Here is a 24,645-nt window from a genome sequence, read left to right as displayed (position 1 = left end):
CGTGGAAAGAGTCACATTAAAGATCTTAGTTACTGATATAGTTGAATCTAGAACCAACCTTAAGGGTGCATTAACTAGAAAGGAGGGAACACTAAGATATTCTGAGCTATCGAATGGGAAAACAGAACAATCAGAAATACATATTATGGGGGAAAGGAAGGGTGGAAAAGATTAAATTTAGAGGATAGGGGTGACACTGAGAAGGGTATAATCTAGTATATGAGAATTATTTAACCCAATTGTGAGGAGTAAGCGTCAGTAAGTTTGAAACGGCGCCAGTCCTGCCATATTTCTGAAAATTTTGTGACTGTGTCATTGGATATGCTAATTAATTCTTCAATGGTTTCGGTGTTATTTAATCTACGGAACCATTCCGCTATGGTTGGTACTGTAGAGGATCGCCAATGACATGGGATGCATTGTTGCGCCGTGTTAATCATAATCATATTGAGTGATTTAAAGTAGCGTGTCCTGGGGATTTTGGTGTAGTGAAGTAGGTAGGAAGCAGGGGAAAAATTATTGGTTTGGGATGTTACAGCAATTATGGTGTCATGGACAGATCTCCAGTAATTCTGAAGGGCGGGACATGACCACCAAATGTGAAGCATGGTCCCTTCCGCCTTGCCACAGCGCCAGCATAAGTTGGAATTATTATCTGAGAATTTGTGAAGCAGGGAAGGGGTTCTATACCATTTGGAGAGAATTTTGTATCCTCCTTCCTGAACCGCTACATTAAGGGATCCTTTGAGAATATAAGTACAAATGGTTTCCCACTCTGAGTCAGAAAGTTTGATAGCTAGATCTTGCTCCCATGAGGAGTAAGGCTTGCTGGAGAACGCTGAATCTCCCATGAAGAGATATGTGTACAGGATGGAGATGAGATGTCTTTGTGGTTCGTGTTGTGTACAAAGACTTTCTAGGGTGTTCAAATCTCTTGTCCAATAGTCTATATTATGTCGTCCAGTCAAGAAGTGATGTAATTGTCTATACGTCCAGTCGGAGATGTGGATAGGGGAAGCCGTGGTATTCAAATCAGCCAATGATCTGAAATTCTTTCTCCTGTCGAAGAATTGCCTAGCAGTAAGATCTGTGTGGGGCCAGGAGTTGGCCAGATAAATGGGACTCTTGCCTGGTGGAAAATCGGGATTGTTTCCTTCTTTTCATTTACTCCTGCTTCTACTGAGAGACCAAGATGAAAGTGGAAAAAAAGAATCCACTGGGTTCCAGACGTATAAATATTGTGTTGGCTAAATTTATCTTACGCCAACAAAATATCCATTAAGATCCAGGGATATGGGGAGAAGAAGCTGATACAGCCAGTGTTTCTATAAATGCGGTTACCTCTTTACCGCAAGGTAAGGGGCCACTACTTATCAGTTTGTATTTGCACGAACAGGAGAAACACTTGGATGTTTGCACATTTGGAATTTCTGCACATCTAAATATTTGCACAGGGAAGCACTTGCACTTTGGAATACTTGCACATTGGAAATACCTTATGCATGGTTGAACATTAGCACATGTATCTGCCTATTCATGTGTAGAGGATCTTCTGAACAAATAGACTACTCTTCTTGTGGCAATTGCATTTAGTTTGCACACTGCAGGATTTGCATGGACCAGACCCAGTTTACTATTGATTGCGTTATATAAATATGTTTTTTGCACGTTTGTTTGCATTGCTTTGCACAGGCTAGCTTCACTGAGCACATAGGAATTGTTCTACCTTCCCTGTAAAAAGTTATTGGCAGGTTTTCCATTTCATATGGATCATTTATTCGGTGATCACTTGGACAAATTATACCCATAAGGTTCCCGGAGGGAAGAGTTCTCAACTTCCTGTGAAGAAAAGCACCAGACGTCCCTCGTTTAAAAACCCAGGGACTGCTTCCTCAAATGTCTTAGCGTAAGGGCGGTTCCGACGCCAACAGGGTGCTAGGGCGAGGGGCAAGTTGCAAGGCCAGGGTCATAAAAGGCCCTGGGTCCAAAATTCTTCTGAACCCAGCACCAAGCCCCCCTTTTGAGGGGACGCCCCCACTCCATCGGTTGGGGGTAATGCTGCTACACTTCGCCGACATTTGGAAAACAACAATTCAGGACGAGTGGATCACCTCAATTATATCTCTGTTACAAGCTGGAATTGCGGGGGCTTCTCCCTCAGGTTTCTGAGATCCAGTGTTCCCTCGGATCCTCCAAACCAAACTGGGACACTAGGCCCATTTTGCACCTAAGGTCCCTGAACAAGTATCTATTGATAGACCTTTCGGATGGAGTCTGTCTGCTCAGTAGTAACCTCACTCCAGAGGGGAGACTTTCTAGCCTCCATGGATTATAAAGGATGCGTATTTACATGTGCCTAGCTTTCAGCCTCGTCTGAGGTCCCTACGTTTTGCAGTAGAGGAGCAACATTTTCAGTTTGTGGCTCTACCCTTCGGGCTTGATACAGCTCCCCGGGTGTTCACAATGGTCCTAGCACCAGTACTGGGTCTTTTATAGGCCCAAGGGATTCTGGCGCTCGGGTATCTGGATGACCTCCTGCTCAGAGATCACTCAGTACAGGCTCTAGAACAGAGCATAATATAGTGCGGTATTTGAAAAGCTTAGGCTGGATTATAAATACCGAAAAGTCAGCTTTGAGACCAGCTCAAAGTCCTAAAGTATTTAGGGCTGATCCTAAACATGTCCAAGCAAGAGTATTCTTGCCACCTGTAAGGATCTGTGCCCTGAATGATCAGGTGCGTCAGATAAGGGGCGCCAGACAACCCTCTATTTGGCTTTGTATGAGTCTTCTAGGGAGGATGGTGTCCTCCTTCGAGGCAGTGCCCTATGCCCAGTTCCATTCCAGGCCCTTACAACAAGACATCTTGTTGGCTTGGAACAGAGTAAGTGCTCTTCTCCTCAGGCATGCTTAAGCCTAAAATGGTGGTTGCAGGATCAGAACCTGCAAAAGGGAAAATCCTTTCTCCCGGTAACTTGGAGAGTACTGACTACAGATGCCAGTCTCTCAGGCTGGGGAGCAACCCTGGACGGGCTCACAGCTCAGTGGAAATGGTCAGGGACAGAGCAAACCCTGCCCATCAATGTCCTAGCATTATGGGCAGTACATCTGGTCCTACTATCCTGGGCGGTGGAGCTTCAGGACTGTCCCACCAGGGTTAAGTCCTACAATGCCACGGCAGTGGCCTATATAAACCACCAAGGCGGTACCAGGAGTCGTTCAGCTCTGAAGGAAGTGAACTACATACTAGCCTCTGCAGTAGTATGGAGGAGAGTAGGGAGTAGAGAACTGGAAGGCAGATTATCTCAGCTGCCAGCAGATCTGCCCTGGGGAACGCACCCTACACCCAGAGGTGTTCCAGGAAATTTTCCAACGTTGGGGGTGGCCAGAGGTCGACCTACTGGCATCCAGGTTCAACAACAAGCTACAGCAGTTTGTGTCTCGAACAAGAGATCCTCTGGCAATTGGAGCAGATGCTCTGATAGTTCCATGGAGCCAGTACTCCCTGGTTTATGCTATCCCTCTCTTTCCACGTTCGTTGCGCAGGATTTGGAGAGAGGGGGTTCCAGTGATCCTGGTGGCACCAACCTGGCCCAGAAGGCCTTGGTTCCTGGAGATTGTGAGACTGACAATAGACGGGCCATGGAAGCTTCAACATCACCCTGATATACTGTCTCAAGGTCCCTATATTCCACCCCAATTTCCAGTCTCTAAATTTGATGGCATGGCTATTGAAGGACCGTGGCATCTCAGGACCAGTGGTGTCTACTCTAGTGAATGCTATACAAGCTGTCACTAGGAAGATTTATCATAAGGCTGGATGACTTGTATTGCTTAGCGTGAAGCCAAAACATGGCATCCTCTGCAATCAGTTATTGGGAGAATTCTCCTTTCTACAGTCAGCTGTGGAAATCAAACTGACTGAGTACAATCCGAGATCAAGTTTCGGCATTATCAGTATTCTTCTAAAGGCCTTTAGCCTCCCATTCACTGATCTGAACCTTTATGTAAGGGACAACGCTCTTGCTTCCCCCCACCCACTAGGTCACCTATGTATCCTTGGGACTTGAAGTTTGTGCTGTCTGTTACAGAAACAACCATTTGAACCTATTAAGGAAATTCCATTAGACTTTCTGTTATTCAAGCTAGCCTTCCTGATGGCTATCACCTAAGCTAGAAGGGTGTCCGTATTCGATCCTTCATCATGAGTGTTAGGACCTGTTCCATCCTTTTTGCCAAAAGTGGTGTCGACCTTTTCATTTAAATCCGTACGTTATTTTGCCTTTTTTTTTTTTCTCTTGGCCTCATTCGGCGAAAGAGAGAGAGATGCATTCTTTGGACATTGTCTGGGTTGTTAAGGTTTTTGTTTAGATTTGCTGAGATCTGAGGATCAGACTCTGGTAAAACAAAAAAAACAGGACCCAAGAAGGAGCAGGCAGCATCCATTGCCAATTGGGTCCATCAATTGGTTCTTCAGGCCTACAGTCTGAAACATAAAGCTCCTCCCTTTAGGGTGAGAGCTCATTCTACCAGGGGTGTAGGAACCTCCTGGGCTTTTCGCCATCGGGTATCTGTGGCTCAGATTTGTATGGCTGCTACCTGGTCTTCATTGCATACGTTCAAAAAATGTTATCAAGTGGACGCTCAAGCAGCCGAGGATTCAGCATTCAGCCGCAGTGTACTGATGGCTATTGTGTGGCAGGGTGTCTCCTACCCCTCAAGGCTATTGGTCTGGGACATCCCATCAAGTAACGAATATTAGCCTGTCTCTGTGTCCCATTATGTTTGAAAAACAATTTTTTTTTGAGGATTTAGTGCTTTCTACAAAACACAAAGTACTTCCTGTATGGGAGGGGGTTATATAGGGGATCACTTCCTGTCTAAAGACCTTTGGTCCACCAGTGTCCATTTACCTGATTATGGATAACCACCAGGTAATGAATATTAGCCTGACTCTGTGTCCCACGATGTACTCAAAGAAAAGGTTTTTACAGGTAAGTATGACAAAAAAATCCTATTTTCACAGTGCACTGTACAGAATTGCACGGTACTGTACAGCAGGGCAGCGCAGCATGCTGCTGTACAGCGCCATAAATAAAGCGTACATTTTGTACCCTTTAAATTTTGTACAAAACGGAAATGCAGTGTGATGTCCTGAATTGTGCACCACACTGCCCCCTACCGCAGCCAGGAAAGCGATAAAGCACTCCGACAGCTGTGTGTTTCAGTATGATGAACTCAGCCTAAAGTACACCCCCCGAAAAAAAAAAAAAACGCATTGCAGAAGCATGCTTTGGGCACAGCTGTCAGTTTCATTAGAAATGTATCTAAACCCAAAAACGGAAATGTCAGTACTGTTGTCCAGCACCTCCGGTGGCTCAGCAAGGAGAGACACTGCTAGACACAGCAGAAGTTGTGGGTTCAGATAAACCACCCCCCTCAACTTATTTAAAAAAGTCAATACTGCTTACCAGTCCGTAGATCTGGTGGCTGCTTGTGTCGTTTTTTAGGCAGAGAGCATTTTTAGTTATTACTGAACATTACATACCTGTTTATCTCATCACAAGTTGCACAGCCCTTGCCACTTTCTAGGAGTTGAAAAGACAGCTTAAGGATTGCCATTGCTTTTGTAAACTGCTAGACCTATGTACTGAAGATGGACAGGATCTGTGTGAGTTCTTTTTTTATAGATGCCATCAAAAGGGTGTAGACACAAAGGAATATGAGGTGGAGTTTACAAACTTACAGTTGAAAAGTAGAGGGGGGGGGGTGACTTTAAGAAAACTAAAGCAGCCATCCCTTTGAAGCACTAGTAAGTTGCAAGAAAGTTATTTTTGGGTTCACAGTTGTGCTCGTAAGTTGGCAGAATTCGATTTCTTGGCCATTTTTCAGAGAATATGAATGATAAAACAAAAAACTTTTTTCACTCATGGTTAGTGTTTGGCTGAAGCCATTTATTATCGATCAACTATGTTTACTCACTTTATAACATAATCACAACAGAAACTACCCAAATGACCCTGATCAAAAGTTTACATAACCCAGTTCTTAATACTGTGTATTGCCCCATTTAACATAAATCACAGCTTGATGTATTTTGTGATATTTGTAGATGAGGCTCTTGATCTTCTCAGATGTTAAAACTGTCCATTCCTCTTGTCAAAAAGCCTCCCGTTCCTGTAAATTCTTGGGCTATCTTGCATGAACTGCACATTTGAGATCTCCCCAGAGTGGCTCAATGATATTGAGGTCAGGAGCCTGAGATGGAACCTTCACTTCTGCTGTAGCCAATGACAGGTCAACCTGGCCTTTTGTTTTGGATCATTGTCTTGTTGGAATGTCTAAGTAATTCCCATGCGCAGCTTCCTGTCTGAATGCAAATGTTCCTCCGGTATTTTTGATAAAATACTGCATTCATCTTGCCATCAATTTTGACCACATTTCCTGTGCCTTTGTAGCGCACCCATTCCCAAAACATCAGTGATCCACCTGTTTCACAGTAGGAATGGTGTACATTTCATGATAGGTTTTGTTAACTCCTCCAAATGTAGTGTTTGTGGTTGTGGCCAAAAAATGAAGCGGGATACTTTGTGGCATTTGCGTAGTAATGGCTTTATTCTGGCAACTCGACCATGCAGCCCAGCTTTCTTCAAGCACCTCCTTATTGTGCATCTTGAAATGGACACACCACATGTTTTCAGAGAGTCCTTTATTTCACTGAAGTTCTTTGATGGTTTTTCTTTGCATCTCGAAAAATTTTCCTGGCAATTGTCTGAAATTTTAGGTGGTTTACATGACCGTGGTTTGGTTTCAGCAGAACACCTAATTTTCCACTTCTTGATTCAAGTTTTGAACACTGCTGATTGGGATTCTCAATTCCTTGGATATCTTTTTATATCCCTTTCCTGTTTTATACAGTTCAACTACCTTTTCCCACGGATCCTTTGACAATTCTTTTGTGTTCCCCATGACTCAGAATCCAGAAACATCAGTGCAGCACTGGATGAAAGAAGCCAGGGTCTGTCAGAAGTCCAGAAACTCATTGACCTTTTATATACACACTAATTACAAGCAAACAGATCACAGGTGAGGATGGTTACCTTTTTAATAGCCCTTCAAACCCCTTTGTGTCAACTTGTGTGCATGTTATCAGGCCAAAATCATCAGGGTGTGTAAACTTTTGATCAGGGTAATTTGGGTAGTTTGTGTTGTGATTATGATTTAAAAAGCGAAAACACAGTTGATAATGGCTTCAGCCAAAACACTAACATGAGTGAAAGAAATGTTTGTGTTAGCCATTTTTCAGAGAATATGAATAAGTAATCATAAATTCTGCCAGGGTATGTAAACTTATGAGCACAACTGTATATGTGCCTTAAATCTAGGTGATACGACTGGCTTGTTCAGCATGAAGACTCTGCTAATGCTGCTGAAGGGGACATGTGGGAAACCTTTAGAGCAGGGATATACAATTAGCGGACCTCCAGCTGTTGCAGAACTGCAATTCCCATGAGGTATAATAAGACTCTGACAGCCACAAGCATGACACCCAGTTGCAGAGGCATGATGGGACTTGTAGTTTTGCAACAGCTGGAGGTCCACTAATTGCATATCCCTGCTTTAGCGCTTCAAAAAAGTAATGGTACAGAAACCAGAGCACTTGAGCACAATTAAATGTGTGCAAGAGTAGGGTATGGCAACCAGCAGAGTCATTTCTCTTGACTCATCAACTTTGGATAGAGAGGTTTCTATACTTGGTAACAAAATCATATGTATACAGTCATAGCTTTAGGCTCGGTTCACACTGTCACAACTTAGGATCTGACTTGTGAAATCCCATGTTAGTCAATGAGAGTTGTCTTAATTGGCACTACAAAATTGATCACACCTGATATACTAAAGGCCATCTACTAAGATACTAAGGCTGGCCATATACTATACAATTTTATTAAATTTTTTTTTAGATTTACCTTCAACTGTGTAGTGCAAGGGCCTGCCTGACCGTCTATACCTTGAAAGTGTTTAGGTTTGACCTCTTATTATGTTTTTGGATAGAGATGCACCGAAAATTTCGACTGCCGAAACATATCGGCTGAAAAGTGTGCATTTCTGGCACATTGCTGAGAGGAAAAAATTGCCGATCATGAAGCCAAAAATTTGTGCATGTGCAGTAGCGGAGGGCACACAAGTGACGTCACTTTCTGTTGATGACGTGCACGTTCCTCCTGGTTAAGATGCTGGACTTGTGAGCGCGTTGGTTGAGACGCTGGAGTTGGGAGCACTTTCCCCATGATACGTTCCTCGTGGTTGAGATGGGAGCATACAGGGCTGCTTTGGAGAGTGGGCGCACCGTCCCTCCTCGATAGCTACTATTACTACTATTTGCCAGGGAGCATTGCCGCTTTCCTCTTAAACGAACTGACAATCCAACCAGTACTAAAACTTTGCATGCTATTTTGAAAAATATTCAGTTGTATGTAGTTCTACTACTACTACTAAACAGGCCAGGTAGGCCAGTGACCGTCCCAAAGCTTGCAGCATTACAGATAACATTATGGAATTTATTGAATTAGACAACCAGCCACTCTCTACTGTGGAGGACATTGGATTCTGTAGGCTCATACACCGTATTGAGCTGCGTTACACACTACCAAGCAGATGCTACTTCGCAGATACCTGTCTACCTGAATTGTTTTGCAGTGTTAGAAAACACGTTCATGAGCTCATGACTACCAACATCATAGCAATCGGTTTTACTACAACGTTTTGGAATTCAGACGTCAGTCCAATGAGCATGCTTAGCCTGACAGTGCAGTGGATAGCTGCCAAATTTCAATTGCAAAACATCCTACTTGATGCTCGTGAGTTTGTTGGATCACATACTGCAGCAGCAATATCTGACGTTTTAAAAACCATGCTTGACACTTGGCACATTAAGAAGTGTAAAGTGCATTTGATTGTCCGAGATAATGCACAGAACATGGCAAAGGCAATGGAGGACCGTGAACTTAAAAGCCTACCGTGGCCGTGGCATGGCACACACACTCTACAATTGGCTGTGAATGAGGGATTACTAAGTCAGCGAACCATATTTTATATCGTATCAAAAGAAAGAAAAACTGTGGGTCACTTTAATCATTCTCTGCTTATTCCAGATTACAGGCTTTGCAGATAGTTTGGAATGCCACCGAAATTACTGCAGCAAGATGTAGCCACTTTTTGGAACCGCACCTGCTATATACGGCAGTCTTTTCGAACAAAAGCCTGTTTTAACTGCGTATATTGCAGATTATGAGCTGTCAAGAAAACTGAGCACACATTAGTGAATGTTAGTTGAAAATAGTTTCTCTTCTATCTCCATTTGAACAGTTAACAAAAGCAATAAGCTCAGCTAATGCTTGCATTGCTTGCATTGCTTGATTGCTGCACTGAAGCGTCTGCTAGGAAAAGAGGTAGAAACAGACCATGGCATAAAAACTGTTAAAACCACTCTACTGTAGGCCGTTAACCAGTTTCAAGACCAAGTCCAACCCTCTGTACTGCATTGCAACCGTTCTAGATCCTCAATTTAAGAAGCATTATATTAATGTGGAGAAAAAGCAGCATGCACAGGAAATTATACAGGCATAAATGGAAGTGATGGAAGCATCTGGTGAAGGAGTTTTGTGGTGTAGAACAGAAGAAAGTATACCAGAGAAACGGGCGCATACAAGTGAAGAGGAACACACTCCCTCGATATCTGATATGTTTGAAGAAATTTTACATGAATGCACCCCGGTCCATAGCAGTGCCACAACAACTGCAGTTACCCAACAACTGGACATTTATTTAGCTGAACAGCCTATTGCCAGAAGCGACAATCCCCTTGAGTACTGGCGCATCAACAAGGTTTTCCTTTTGCTTGCACAGATTGCATGCAGATATTTATCTGCCCCAAGCACCAGTACAGAGTGTGAGACTATTCAGTCTACCATCTCATGTTCTTGATGAGAAGAGGAACTGTCTTTCCTATGAGAGCTGAATTGGTCATTGGTCATTGGTTGTTCCTTGTAATACTTCTACAGTTTTTCTTGTTTTTGCACTTCAATTTAAAAGAACTCCAGCTTTTGAACTACTTAATTTGTTGGGCCAAACTATGTCTACGCCAAGCTGTCCACCGGCTGCATGTGCGAATCAGTATGTATCTGTGGCTGGCTACATATGGTATACTGCACTATGTTGTGGGTATGAGCCGAGACTTCAGGAATACAGACTAGTCTACATTCTGGTCTACAGCAGCGGCGCTCAATCACAGCAAGCAATGTATTCTAATGAAATGGTTTGCAGTGATTGGCTTTGTGCCGCTGCTGTAGACCAGACTGTAGACTAGTCTCTGTTCCAGGAAGTCTCCACATATACCTGGAACGCAGTGTGGTATATGTTGGGACTATGTATGTAACCGCAGCTACATACATACAGTTTTATTGCACATGAAGTGCACCAACACCTTAGGGAGAGAACTTGGGGAACTTTATTTCTCATTTAAGTTGAAAAAAACAAATATATTTTACAGAAAAACAAACGGAATAACTGCCTTTTGCCATAATTCGGATCTGGTTAGTTTAATTTTATAACAGTTTGTTTTGCACAGTAACTTTCAGTTAAAGGGTTATGAAACCAAATAGGAAAACAGAGGTTGATTTACTAAAACTGGAGAGTGCAAAATCTTGTGCAGCTCTGCATGAAAGTTGGGTTAACCAGTCGGCTTCCAGTTTTTATTGTCAAAGCTTTGAACAAGCCGAAGAACTTCGTAGCTCATTGGCTTAGCGGCTCTAAATTTTTCAATCTCTCCAATTTTAGTAAATCAACTCCACAATCTCCGGTGCTTGGAAGTGGGCCCCAGACGGTTGCCTACATGTTTCCCTGCTGGCTTCACTGGACATGCCTCGCCTCTATGCCCTCTTATGACTAGGGAAGTCGGTGGATACACTGTCTGAAATAAAACAAGACAGAGGGCACTCCGGCCTAGTCCATTATCTTAAGACCTCTTTGTTAATATGGTAAGTAATATACAACAAACCAACCCGTGTATTCTTATCAACCTTGTCGTCAAAGTAAGCCTCCAGTCCACAATACAACATATCACATCACCTATGGGACAACTGGAAACCCCAACAGGCTAATGTGTTTTGAGGACTTGCCTCTCCTCAGAGCTCTGGCTCTAAGGAAGAGGCAAGTCCTTGAAACAAGTTAGCCTGTTGGGTTTTTCAGTTGTCCCACTCCCATTATATGATGTGAATGATGATGTATCATGGACTGGAAGCTGATGTTTTTTACTTTAACAAGCTTTCATACAACTGACTGCTTAGTAGTATGATGTGTATAATAGCCCATCCACCCTCTGTCTTGTTTTATGGTTCTTCTATTTTTGAACAATAAACAGTGCAAATACCATACGTCTACTCAAACATGGAGGCTCTTAGTCTTTGGCATTTTATATTATGGCCGTTTTGTTTTTATTTTACTGTAAGTTTTTTCATTTTGTGTTTTTATATATCTTCTGTGTCCAATTTATGTGGGTTTCTTATTAAAGTATCTATTTTACATTACTGGATTTTTATTTTTTTTATTAAATTCATAATTAAAAAATCGAAATAACAAATATAACAATTGTGTATATCTATCTAAATTTTATTTAAAAAACAAAAAACAAAAAAAACCTTTGCTTTCGGCCTAGTGTATCCTTCATTTTTGGCACCAAAATGTACACTCAGTGCACCCCTAGTTTTGGTAAATCTAAAAGAAAATTGAACAAGAAAATTGTATAATGTATGGCTAGCCTAACAAGCCAGGAAAGTACAAATATCCCCCAAATGACCCCTTTTTGGAAAGTAGACCAAGGTATAGTAAGAGGCATGGTGAGTTGAAATTTGAAATTTTTTCCCACAATTTTTTGCAAAATCAAGATTTTTTATTTTTTTATTACCCAGTTCTTTCTCACCTAGCACAAGCATATTTGCAACTACACCCCAAAGGCATAGTGAGTCTTTTGAACATAGTTTTTTTCCAAAAGTTTTTGGAAAATTTGGAAAGCAAATTAACTTTTTTTTTTTTTTTTTTTCTCTCAGGTTTGTTGATTTTATAAGATACTTTTAACATGTAGCATGTGCATACCACAAATAACACCCCAAAATAAATTCTGCTACTACTGAGTATGGCGATGCTACATATGTGCTGGCCATACAAAAACAATGTTCCTTAAAAAAAAAAAGTAATTTAACCGGTTCCCGACCAGCGCACGCCGATGTACGTCGGCAGAATGGCACGGGCAGGCAAATGGGCGTACCTGTACGTCCCTTTAAATTTGCTGCCCTGCCATTGCAAGCGTGCCACCGGTGGCATGCTCACATGCTGGTCGGGACCCCTGTGAGTCTGGCTGCAGGTCCCGCGGACTCAATTGCCGTGGGCATACCCGCGATCGTCTCAGGGGGCGGCTGAACGAGGAAATGCCGTTTGTAAACAGCATTTCCCTATTCTGCCTAGCAACTAGTGACGCTGATCTCTGCTCCATGTGATTGGAGCAGAGATCAGTTTTCACTAAATTAAAGCCCAGGCCCCAACAGTAACACACTCCTAGCAACACTCAACCCCTACACTGCCACCCCCTGGTTAACCCCTTCACTGCCAGTATCATTTACACAGGAATCACTGCATTTATTTAGCAGTGATTGCTGTATAAATGACAATGGTCCCAAAAATCTCCGATGTGTCCGCCATAATGTCGCAGTCACAATAAAAATCACTGATCGCGGCGAAAACTAGTAAAAAAAAGGGTCTCTTCATTCTGTGATGGTGGTGGGGAGAACAAGATAATCGTTGGGGCGGGGGGATTCAACTGACTGAGAGCATCTCTAGGTATCCTAATAGGCTTCACCCTACTGTGCTTTGGGCACATTCCTAGCCTCGGTATATGTATGCTAATAAGTTAATTTGTCCCTAGATATTGAGAGAATCTTTAACCTAATCAACCTGGTATCCTTAGCAAAGCAAGCCCCAGAGTTTTTAGACCCCCACATTAGGATGGTTCAGCAATCAGAATTTTAAAAGCCATTTTTTATGGTGTGCCAAGTTGGAATGATTTGTTTAGGTTTGTTCTTGTGTAACACGGTTTTTGGCAAATCCAAAGATTTTGTAACAGTTGTACAACCAGATTAAAACATTGTGTGGACAGATAAATGCAAATTTTCTTAATCACCCTAGGTTGATCTTGAAGTGACTCTTCCAGGTGAAGGTAAAGACCAAACTTTTAAAGTGACCATCCAATGGGTGTCGGTGGTTAGTCTGCAGCTGCTCCTGGAAGCCTTGTCTGGACACTTGAGTGAAGTTCCTGAGGACTCTGTGCAGGCCCTTGATGTAATTACTCGCCACTTACCATCTATGAGGTATTGAAATGCAACATGGGGCTTACAGATGCAGCCATTTATGATTCGCATAGTATTTGCAAAATTTGTCTTGATGGAATCCGTTTTTTTTTTTTTCTTTATCCATTCAGACTTTTGCGTAATTGAGCGGCTTTTTTTTTCTTTTTCTTTTTTTGTACAGGTATACTCCAGTTGGACGTTCATTCTTCTCTCCCCCTGAGGGTTATTATCACCCACTGGGTGGAGGTCGTGAGGTTTGGTTTGGTTTCCACCAATCTGTACGTCCTGCCATGTGGAACATGATGCTTAACATTGATGGTGAGTAAAAAGGCATGTTCAATGAGCGTGATTTTCATTTACCTAGGTTGTGGCTCCGGTTCAAAAATGTAATTTTTTGTTGGCTGTCACTTTTTTTTTTTTTCTTAGCAATTTGCACTTATTGGACAGCTTAACTATACAGCGCTTGTTTTCCTGGGTGTAAGTACGCAGCATCGAACAGCAATAAAAGCCCATCTATAAAGGAATTTTTCTCATACAGCAGTCATTGGCCAATAGCCTGCTTCCAAGTCACTCTGAAACACAGCAGTGACATAGGGTTATTTCTGTGTAGAGCTACTTTTAGAGTTCAATTTTAAAATACAATGAGAGAATAGCTATAGATCTAGTCAGGATAGTGACTAGACTGGTGGGTAAGATCTAATTCTGTTGTCAAATTTGTTTGCATATGTTTAGTATTTAGATGAAGTCTAACAGAAGGTGCATATTATGTTCTGGACCTTTTGTTAAGCACCATTTTGGAATTTTTGTTGCTAAGGAGTCTTTTTCTACTCTTCAATCACCAGTCTTGATTTGCTGGAGTAATAGAGAAGGGTTTGTATATTGCAGCTAGTCGGTATTAGGCTAAATTCACATGATCGTAACATTTTTACTGATCAATAGGCAAGGAACATCCGTTCTCATGTAAATTGTCATTGTTTTTTCATGTATACGAATTGGCATGTTCTTTTTCTCAATAGTGTAGATGTATACACATGTCCTCAGATTTTTGGTTATAGATATGAAAGTAGTGCATGTTTATGCCCCTGTGTAAAGGTCCTCATTGTACACAATGCAGCTGCATTGAGAACTTTAAATTAAATAAAAAGGTTGTAACTGTTTTTTTTAATTTTAATTATTATTTTTTACAGCCACATGCATTAGATATTAGGGTTATTAAAGCCTAACTCCATGTTTACTTTTAAAAGTTTGCGTGGCTTTGCCCAAACAAGCTTTCCTTCCCTAACACACGTGCCTGCTGGGAGCCCTGTATAAACTATATGTAGCATCAGCTATATAAGGATACCGCGCTGTGTTTAGCAGCAATACAGGAACTTCCTGCTCTTGGAACAAAATAATGGGGCTGAGTGCTGTTCAGCCATTTCAGGAAGCTTTGTATTCAGTGAATGGGTACAAAGCTGCTTCTGACTGGCTGAGGTGGAGAGTATGATGTAAACTGCCAGCTTCCACGTCCTGAACAAGAGTCCTGATTGTATAATGCAGGACACATACTTTTAAGTACATGCTTCTCCTTGGTTTGTGGCTTACAGGTGTTTTCACTGAGGCAGCCACTTCCCCTCACTACTGTGGATGCTTGTGAGTGCCTCTCTGTGGGCAACCTTTTAATTGGGCATGATGGCTCACAAGGGGTCAGATGCGTTCATCTCCTCAGACTCTGCCTTCAGCTCCCTGGGGGAGTGTTGGTACAGCAGTTTAGGACCCTGGATACCCTCTCATCTGCCTCTATTCTGGCTCCCTCAAGTCGTTCATCTAGCCTGTTGGCCATACCAGCCTCCTTCCTTTCTAAGGAATACTATAGAAGTTTTCCCCTTAAAGAAGGCGGGACTTTTTAGGCATAGACTGTGACACCAATTGATTTGGTAAAAATATATAAAAAAATAATTTTATTTCAACAAAGAATAATATATTAACATACATTTCCGAACAGGAGAAAGGGACACATTACTTCCTCCATGTTCATATATTTATAGAACCAGAAAACATTTGCTTCCTACATCTTATTCCAAAGGAACAGACTTCTATGACATTGTATATAGGCGTATTCAAAGCATTCTACAAACAAGGTCAAATTGCGTTAATATTGTGCATCCAATGTAACCTACGCGTTACGGAGTTATCTTACTCCTTCTTCAGAGATGATCCATTTTAGCACACTTAAATTTACAAAATAGTAGAATCTATAAAAAACATAAGAAATAATTTATATATATATATATATATATATATATATATATATATATATATATATATATATATATATATATATATATATATATATATATATATATATATATATATATATATATATATATATAATAAAAAAAAAAAAAACACAACGCACCACTAAAACGCATCACCTATATATATGAAATATATGCACATGGAGGAAGTAATGTGTCCCTTTCTCCTGTTCGGAAATGTATGTTAATATATTATTCTTTGTTTTTTCTTTCTATGTTGAAATAAAATTATTTTTTTATATATTTTTACCAAATCAATTGGTGTCAGTCTATGCCTAAAAAGTCCTGCCTTCTTTAAGGGGAAAACTTCTATAGTATTTAATGTTGGGATGTTGGCTACTATTAAGCGGATCTTAATTTATACCTCACACAATTCTGATTTTTTCCTTTCTAAGGAGAAATTTACTGCCACAATGTTGGTGTTCATGGACATAATTTCTGTCCTTATTACAGCCATGGACAATAGTGGTCATGAATGTGCCGGTCCAGCCTCAGGGATACCATGTGTGAGACATTTTTTGGAGCCTAGACACGTACAGGACCCTGAAAACCAATCGCCGAATTCAGGATTTCTAAAGGCAAAAATTTGTTGCTTTCACAACTCAATAACTATCAGTTTCAGAGATCATGAAACCCCCCCCCCCCCCCATGACCCCTTTTCGCTATTTGCTGAGAGGCATGTTGGGTATTTTGCAGATCTCGCTTTTTTTGTTTACAAACGTTAAGGGTTTATTAAATTAAGGGAATAAAGACAAGTACATAAAAAAGATGTAACGCGTACATTAATCCACTTTGAGAATGGCATATAAAGTAAGCATCAATGTACATACAATACGTACTCTTGACTAGAGAGCTGAATTCAATATTACAATGTAAAATAGTATATCATTGAAATGTACTCTATGAAAGAAAAGAAAAAAGGGAAGAAAAGCAGGGGAGGGAAAGCAGATCTCGCTTTTTGTCAATGTTTTGAAAATTGAAAAATAAAAACATTTTTCTTTTTCTTCATTTTCCAAAACAAAAGAGCTGCAAAATACTCACCATGCCTCTTGGCAAACACCTTGAGGTGTCTACTTTCCGAAAAGGGGTAATTTGGGGGAGGTTTTGTGTTATATCTGGGCATCTCATGGCCTCCGAAACTGTAATGGGTAGTGAGGAGTGAAATCGCCATTTTACGCCATTAGGAAGCCTGAAGACAGTGACTGGTTTTCGGGGTCCTGTACATGGTTAGACTGCCAAAAAGTCTCTCATGTGGTATCCCTGTACTCGGGAGTAGCAGCAGAATGTATTTTTGGGTGTAATTTCACATCCAGTCAAAGCTACGTGACGCTACATTGCAAAACGCGTTGACGTAAATGAGGATAGCAGGCCCTCACAGAGCGCTAATCAACTTGCTAGCAGCAGATCTGTCACGGAACAAGGAGTGTTTAAACTGGATAACAGCACACCTAGTATCAAATACCCCGGGGTGAGAACATATGGTGGCAGAAACTATACAGTTCAGAAGTGAAGGTGTAAGTGTATGAGGATCTTACATACGATTAATCTGCTCACCAGCTTATCTGTTGAATCAGACCTTCACTAATCAGCACCCATCTGGAGACATTTAGGAGTTTTAATGTAACTCATGAGATACTCGTTACACTGTGTTTCATCTGCGGATGCTATCAGCACTCTATTGTGAAATCGGTGGCAATATTTGTACCTTTTTGAATGCTTTATATTTGCTGAAGAAACAAAACTGATTACATGTAGTGTATTTAAAGCCCAATGAATGATTGAGGTTTAAATCAATTAACTGTTCGCTACAAATGGAATACCAACAGCACTATATGGCAGACTGTTTCCCTTGCATAGAGGTCCTAAAAGGGGAAAAAAAAGGACTGTGTTTAACTACAGATCGTCTTGGGATTTCTAAATAAAATACTATTATATTTTCGCTGTAAATATAGATTAAGATCCTTAAGAAATCATTTGATTGCTCTTGCCAGATAGCTTTCTATGAAGTACGAACTGCTGTAAACCCGCGGTGATATAACAGCCTCCGATCTAGTCAGATAGCTCGCTTATGAGATAAAATGTGAAGTAAATCTTTTCATTTATGAATAATAATTCCCATATCGTTGATTATTGCTACCAAGGGAACCATACACATGTCGATTTTCTCTTTATATAATCTTGTTTAATCTTAAACTTACCTACTAGATGGTACATCGACATGTGTATGGCAACAGAGGCGCCTCATCCGTTCATTGTTGCAGGTATGTGATTTATGTGTCCTTTAGGGTCGGTTCACACAGGGGCAACACGACTTTCAACACGACTTTTGGAGGCAACTTGGACACGACTTGCAAACGACTTGGGGTGACTTACAACACGACTTTAAGTCGCCCCAGGCCAGGCGACTTTTGCCGTGGCCAATCAGAGAATGAGCTCTCAAGGGGGAACTCCACGCCAAATTAAAAAAAAGGCATGGGTTCCTCCTCCGAGAGCATACTAGGCCCTTAGGTCTGGTATGGATTTTAAGGGGAACCTCCTACGCCGAAAAAATGGTGTGGGGGTCCCCCCCAGATCTATACCAGACCCTTATCCGAGCACGCTGGCCGGCCAGGAAAGGGGATGGGGACAAGCAAACGCACCAGGCCGGGTGCTCAACATGGGGGGGGGGTTGCCTTGGGGAAGGAGGGGGCCGTGCGCCCCCCCCCCACCCCAAAGCACCTTGTCCCCATGTTGATGAGGACAAGGGCCTCTTCCTGACAACCCTGGCCGTTGGTTGTCGGGGTCTGCGGGCGGGGGGGGGGGCTTATCGGAATCCATGAGCCCCCTTTAATAAGGGGGCCCCCGGATCCCGGCCCCCCACCCTATGTGAATGAGTATGGGTTACAATGTACCCCTACCCATTCACCTGTGAAAAAAAGTAAAAAAAAAAAAAAAAAACACAACACACAAGGGTTAAAACAGTTTATTGCACAGCTCCGGGGGTCTTCTTCCGTCTTCGGGGGTCTTCTTGCCGGACTCCTCTATCTTCTGCTAGCTCTTTTACTTGCAGAGGAGCCCGGCATTCTTCGCCACCGCCGCCCTCTTCTTCCGACTTCGGGGGTCTTGTCCCCCTCTTCAGGGGTCTTGTCCCCCTCTTCGGTTCTTCTTGCCAGGCCACCGCTTGTAAAAGAGGAAGGCGTGGTGGCCCGGCAAGAAGAACCGAAGAAGGGGACTGTAAAAAAAAGAAATTTCCCCAAAACTTGTGGCAAAATATAAAATAAAATATTTCATGGCCTTAACATGCCTCTCAGAAATTAGATTGGGGGAGGGGGTTGAACTGTCCTGACATTTTATGCCCAACATTAGAAGCTTAGGCCACACATCACCCACTCTTCTAACCACTTGAAGACAAAGCCCTTTCTGACACTTCTTTTTTCTTTACAGAAGAATATATATATATATATATATATATATATATATATATATAATAATATTTTGTTAGAAAATTACTTTGAACCTCCAAACATTACTGTAATGTAGTTTTTTTTTAAATCAGAGGTCCAATGGATTAAAATGGTGGTGTTGAAAGTTTTTGTTTGTTTTTCACAGTATTTCCACAGCAATTTTCCAAGCACAATTTTTTAGGAAAACACTTTTTTGAATTTTAATAACACTATTTCGAAAAATGTTTGGTTAAAAAAAAAAAAACTTATGTCGAGTACATGGATACCAAACACGACATCCTTTAAAATTGCACACACCCGTGCAGCAGCTACAAACTACATACACTTTTAAAAGCCTTTTCAATCAAATAGTTTTTATTACATTTTTTTCCATTTTATATAACAAAAATCACATAAAACCTTTCCATCACATAGCCCCACCCATCAATGCAAAACCCCCCCAAAAAAATCCATATTCGCGTTCACCAAGGATCCCTCCATCACATTATTACACCTAAATGGTGCTTATATTCATATGTAATTTCCCTCCAATCTCCAATTTTCCATAGTATCATTAATATTCTCAGCTCACTGCTCAGGCAAATTGGAGACTAACCACCAATGCCAGATTTTTTACAAATATTTTAAGACACTTATGGTTTGTCAGTTCCTCTCATCTTTAAGATTAATTGCTTTTAATCCATTGAATGATCGTTGGTGAGTACTATTTTGAAAACCATTTTTGTAATATAAGTTTGAGAGCCATATACATTGTTTTCAACCACATCACATGCATTTCAACTGGCAGGCTATCTTCTGGTATAATCCCTAGCAATTACCACTTTAGATTTACAGAGGAGGTCTACTGTTAGTATTGCTGCCCTCGATTGGAGGTTTGCAGTGATGCCTCACATGCACGGTGCAATGGTCGTTTGCATACAACACAAAACCGACGTTTGCGTACGTCTTTGCGTGCGAGCACGGGGAGGAATGGGGGTGCTTTAATTTTTGTTTTTAAAATTTATTTTGCTATTTTCTTTTTAGTGTCCGTTTCATTTTTTTTTTTTTTTTTTTTAACAGGGTAAATTTAACATGTAAATGTAACATGTAAATATCCCCTATGATAGCAATAGGTAGTGACAGGTACTCATTTTTCAAAAAATTAATAAATTGGGATCTATTTGACTCCAGCTCTCTCCTCTGCCCTTAAAGCATCTGACTACACCAAGAATGGTGTGATAACATGCTTTCCCAATAATGCTGTTTATTTCTGGTGAAACCAAAGTCATGAAATGTTTGTAGCTTTCGGTTTCTTAGATAATTGGAGCCGTTCTGGTCTCCAATCGGCTCTATGGTCAGCTGGCGGAACCACTGGCTAATTGGCTGCTAGGATTGCTTTTACATGAAAGCCGACCACTGGCTGAAAAAGATGCCAAAACCTGCAGGCATCATTCCGGTACAACTATTCAAAGCCCAGAAACATACCAGTACATTGCTGGTCCTTGTTGGGCAAATATTGTAATGTATGGATTCCTCCATTCATTCCATTGATCGGGGGTATGCCCACCATGAGAACACCTCCCTGCATCCACCCACTTCTAATGATGGGCATACATGCACCGTTTTTTTTTTTGTTCAGCCCAGATTCCTCCATTCACATCGATCAATGTGGATGAAGAAATCTCTGCCCAGAAAAGTAAGTAAAAATATATGCCGAAGCGTAGGGGAAACCTGACCCTAATTTCCACCCCTGTCCCTATGCTTTGGCATATATGCTCTAACTGTGGTGGTGAAATTGCCTCCTACAGTGCTGGAGTTGCTGATTTTACGTATTGTGAGAGCAAATGTTGCTGTCAAAATAAATCGGTGCTGCATCTGAATTGTGTACCTGCAATGCAAACAATGGTTAACAATAAAACACAGCAACAGTACAGTAAAACAGTAGAATGACATACCTGCAAAGCAAACCCGATAAAACACAGAAACAATAAAACAGAGTATAGCATAAAATACAGTAAAACGGTAAGAATAAAACTTTTTGTATGTGTGTGTGTAATATATAAATTTTCCCACACAAGTGAGGTATACCCCTCACATTTTTGTAAATTTTATTATCGTTCATGTGACAACGCTGAAGAAATTACTTTGCTATAATGTAAAGTAGCGTGTGTGTGTAAATTTGCTGCCCCCTCAAAATAACGCAACACCAAGCCATTCATCTAAACTGCTGGCAACACAAGTACACCCCTAAATGAAAATATCCAAATTGGGCCCAATTGGCCATTTTCCCTCCCCGGTGTCATCTGACTCGTTAGTGCTACAAGGACTCAAGTGTGAATGGGGGAGCAGGTGTGTTAAATTTGGCGTTTATTGCTCTTTCTCTCATACTAGTCACTGGAAGTTCAATATAGCACCTCATGGCAAAGAACTATGAGTCTCTGAAAAAAAGAAATTGTTGCTCTACATAAAGATGGCCTAGGCTATAAGAAGATTGCCAAGACCCTGAAACTGGGCTGCAATACGATGGCCAGGACGATACAGCAGTTTAACAGGACAGCTGCCACTCAGAACAGGCCTCGCCATGGTCGACCAAAGAAGTTGAGTGCACATGCTCTGTCCTATCCAGAGGTTGTCTTTGGGAAATAAGCGTATGAGTGCTGCAGAGTTTGAAGAGGTGGGGGGGGTTCAGCCTGTCAGTGCTCAGACCATATGCCACACACTGTATCAAATTGGTCTGCATGGCTGTGCCAGAAGGAAGCCTCTTCTAAAGATGATGCACAAAAGAGCCCACAAACAGTTTGCTGAAGGCAAGCAGGCTAAGGACATTGATTACTGGAACCATTTCCTGTGGTTTGATGAGACCAAGATAAATTATTTGGTTCAGATGGTGTCAAGTGTCTTTGTACTCCTCATCTGGTTGCCGCCACACAAGGGTCTTGCCTACAATCAAGCATGGTGGTAGGAGTGCCATGGTCTAAGGCTGCAAGAGTGCTGCCGACACTGGAGGCTTCAGTTCATTGAAACCATGAATTCCAACATGTACTGTGACATACTGAAGCAGAGTACCCAGGGCCACAGGACAGTATTCCAACATCACGTGCACCTCAAAGACTACTGCTGCCTTGCTAAAGAATAAAACGGAAAAAAAAATCATCCACTCGAGTAATAGTCACTCATAGATCACTCATCGTATTGGGTGTTACCCTAACCAATAACATAAATACAACAAAATAACCTGCTATAGTGCGCAGGGGAAAGGGGTTACAAGTGGTAACAAATGGGATCATACTAGCGTATGTGTAAATTTTTATATTTTTATTCATTTCTATGTCAAGATATGGCAAATTATAAAAGCGCCTCACAGTAGTAGGCTAGCAACGGAGCTCCGTAACATATGAAGAATTACATCAAACAATACCATTGACATTACATACAACATATAAAGAAAACGTCCAGATGCCATGTTACGACACACGTAGGTTGTTTGATGGCAATCTCGTCATGTGGTCAACACTTAACTGGTATCATTACTAATGACAACCTCACCATGTGTGGCCCCAAGGATTGGGAGGTAATGGAGGGGGAATCCACCTGTAGCCCCTTTGCCTGGTGTTCTATTCCAGGTTATTCTGTTAAAAGCTGAAGGTAAAGGTGATGTACTGGTCAAGCATGTCTCCAGACCTTATTGAGCATCTGTGGGGCATCCTCAAACGAAAGGTGGAGGAGCGCAAGGTCTCAAACGTCCACCTGGCACTGTGATCACGGAAGAGTGGAAGAGGACTCCAGTGGCAACCTATGAAGCTCTGGTAAACTCCATGCCCAAGAGGGTTAAGGCAGTGCTGGAAAATAATGGTGGTCACACAAAATATTGACACTTTGTGCCCAATTATATATATATATATATATATATATATATATATATATATATATATATATATATATATTACAAAAAGTTGTCACTAAATGATATATTGCTCACCCCAAAATATATTCCGCTACTTGTCCCGAGTATGGGGATACCACATGTGTGGGACTTTTTGGGAGTCTAGTCGCGCACGGCACCCCGAAAACCAATCACCACCTTCAGGATTTCTAAGGGTGCAAATTTTTGATTTAACTCCTCACTACCTATCACAGTTTCGAAGGCCATAAAATGCCAAAATAGCACAAAACCCCCCAAAATGACCCCATTTTGGAAAGTAGACACCCCAAGCTATTTACTGAGAGGCATGTTGAGTCCATGGAATATTTTATATTTTGCCACAAGTTGCGGGAATATTACAAACTTTTTTTTTTTGCACCAAGTTGTCACTAAATGATATATTGCTCACACATGCTATGGGCATATGTGAAATGACACCCCAAAATACATTCTGCTGCTTCTCCTGAGTACGGGGATACCACATGTGTGGGACTTTTTGGGAGTCTAGTCGCGCATGGCACCCCGAAAACCAATCACCACCTTCAGGATTTCTAAGGGTGCAAATTTTTGATTTAACTCCTCGCTACCTATCACAGTTTCGAAGGCCATAAAATGCCAAAATAGCACAAAACCCCCCCAAATGACCCCATTTTGGAAAGTAGACACCCCAAGCTATTTACTGAGAGGCATGTTGAGTCCATGGAATATTTTATATTTTGCCAAAAGTTGCGGGAATATTACAAACTTTTTTTTTTTTTGCACAAAGTTGTCACTAAATGATATATTGCTCACACATGCTATGGGCAGAAGTCAAATTACACCCCAAAATAAATTCTGCTGCTTCTCCCGAGTACGGGGATACCACATGTGGGGGACTTTTTGGGAGCCTAGCCACGTACGGGACCCCGAAAACCAAGCACTGCCTTCCGGATTATATATAAAAAACAAACTAACCAAAGTCACCCGTAACACTTGTACGGTGATCAGTGGTGAAAGGGTTAACTAGGGGCAATCAGGGGGTTCAAATTTTTATTAGGTAGTATATGGGGGTCCCTGGCGCTATATAAAAACCTGACGGGGAACCTAAATAACTAACTGGCTAACCAGCGTCACCAGTGACACTTATACTGTGATCGCTGGTGAAAGGGGGTGAAAGGGTTAACTAGCGGAAATCAGGGGGTTAAAACCATTATTGGGTAGTATATCGGGGTACCTAGCGCTATAAAAACCTGGCGGTGAACCTAAAAAAATAACTAGCTACCTAGCGACTGTAGCGACACTAATGCAGCGATCAGAAAAACGATTGCTTAGTGACACTGGCAAAAGGGGGTGAAAGGGTTAACTAGCGGCAATCAGGGGGTTAAAACCATTATTGGGTAGTATATCGGGGTACCTAGCGATATAAAAACCTGGCGGTGAACCTAAAAAAATAACTAGCTACCTAGCGACACATGCAGCGATCAGAAAAATGATCGCTTAGTGACACTGGCAAAAGGGGGTGAAAGGGTTTGTGTGCCTGTGTGTACCTACATGTCAGTGTAGTGTTGGTGCACACTTACTTTTAGTCTTCTCCTCGTAGTCCGGTCAAAAAGACCGCCCCGAGGAG

General features: G+C 41.6%; 1 protein-coding gene across 1 annotated transcript in view; it reads left to right on the top strand.

Moving 5' to 3' along the window:
* LOC143982742 (protein argonaute-4) overlaps positions 1–24,645 on the top strand; it is a 145,082-nt gene that overhangs the window by 42,452 nt on the left and 77,985 nt on the right. The window contains exons 4-5 of the mRNA XM_077481722.1: positions 13,238–13,419; positions 13,580–13,716. Coding sequence (XP_077337848.1) covers positions 13,238–13,419; positions 13,580–13,716 — 319 coding nt within the window. The remainder of the gene's footprint in view (positions 1–13,237; positions 13,420–13,579; positions 13,717–24,645) is intronic.

This window comes from Lithobates pipiens, unplaced genomic scaffold (genome assembly GCF_037356315.1).
Source record: "Lithobates pipiens isolate NorthernLeopardFrog02 unplaced genomic scaffold, aLitPip1_a1.2 Scaffold_16, whole genome shotgun sequence".
Lineage (NCBI taxonomy): Eukaryota > Metazoa > Chordata > Amphibia > Anura > Ranidae > Lithobates > Lithobates pipiens.
This window is presented reverse-complemented; position numbering and strand designations above follow the sequence as displayed.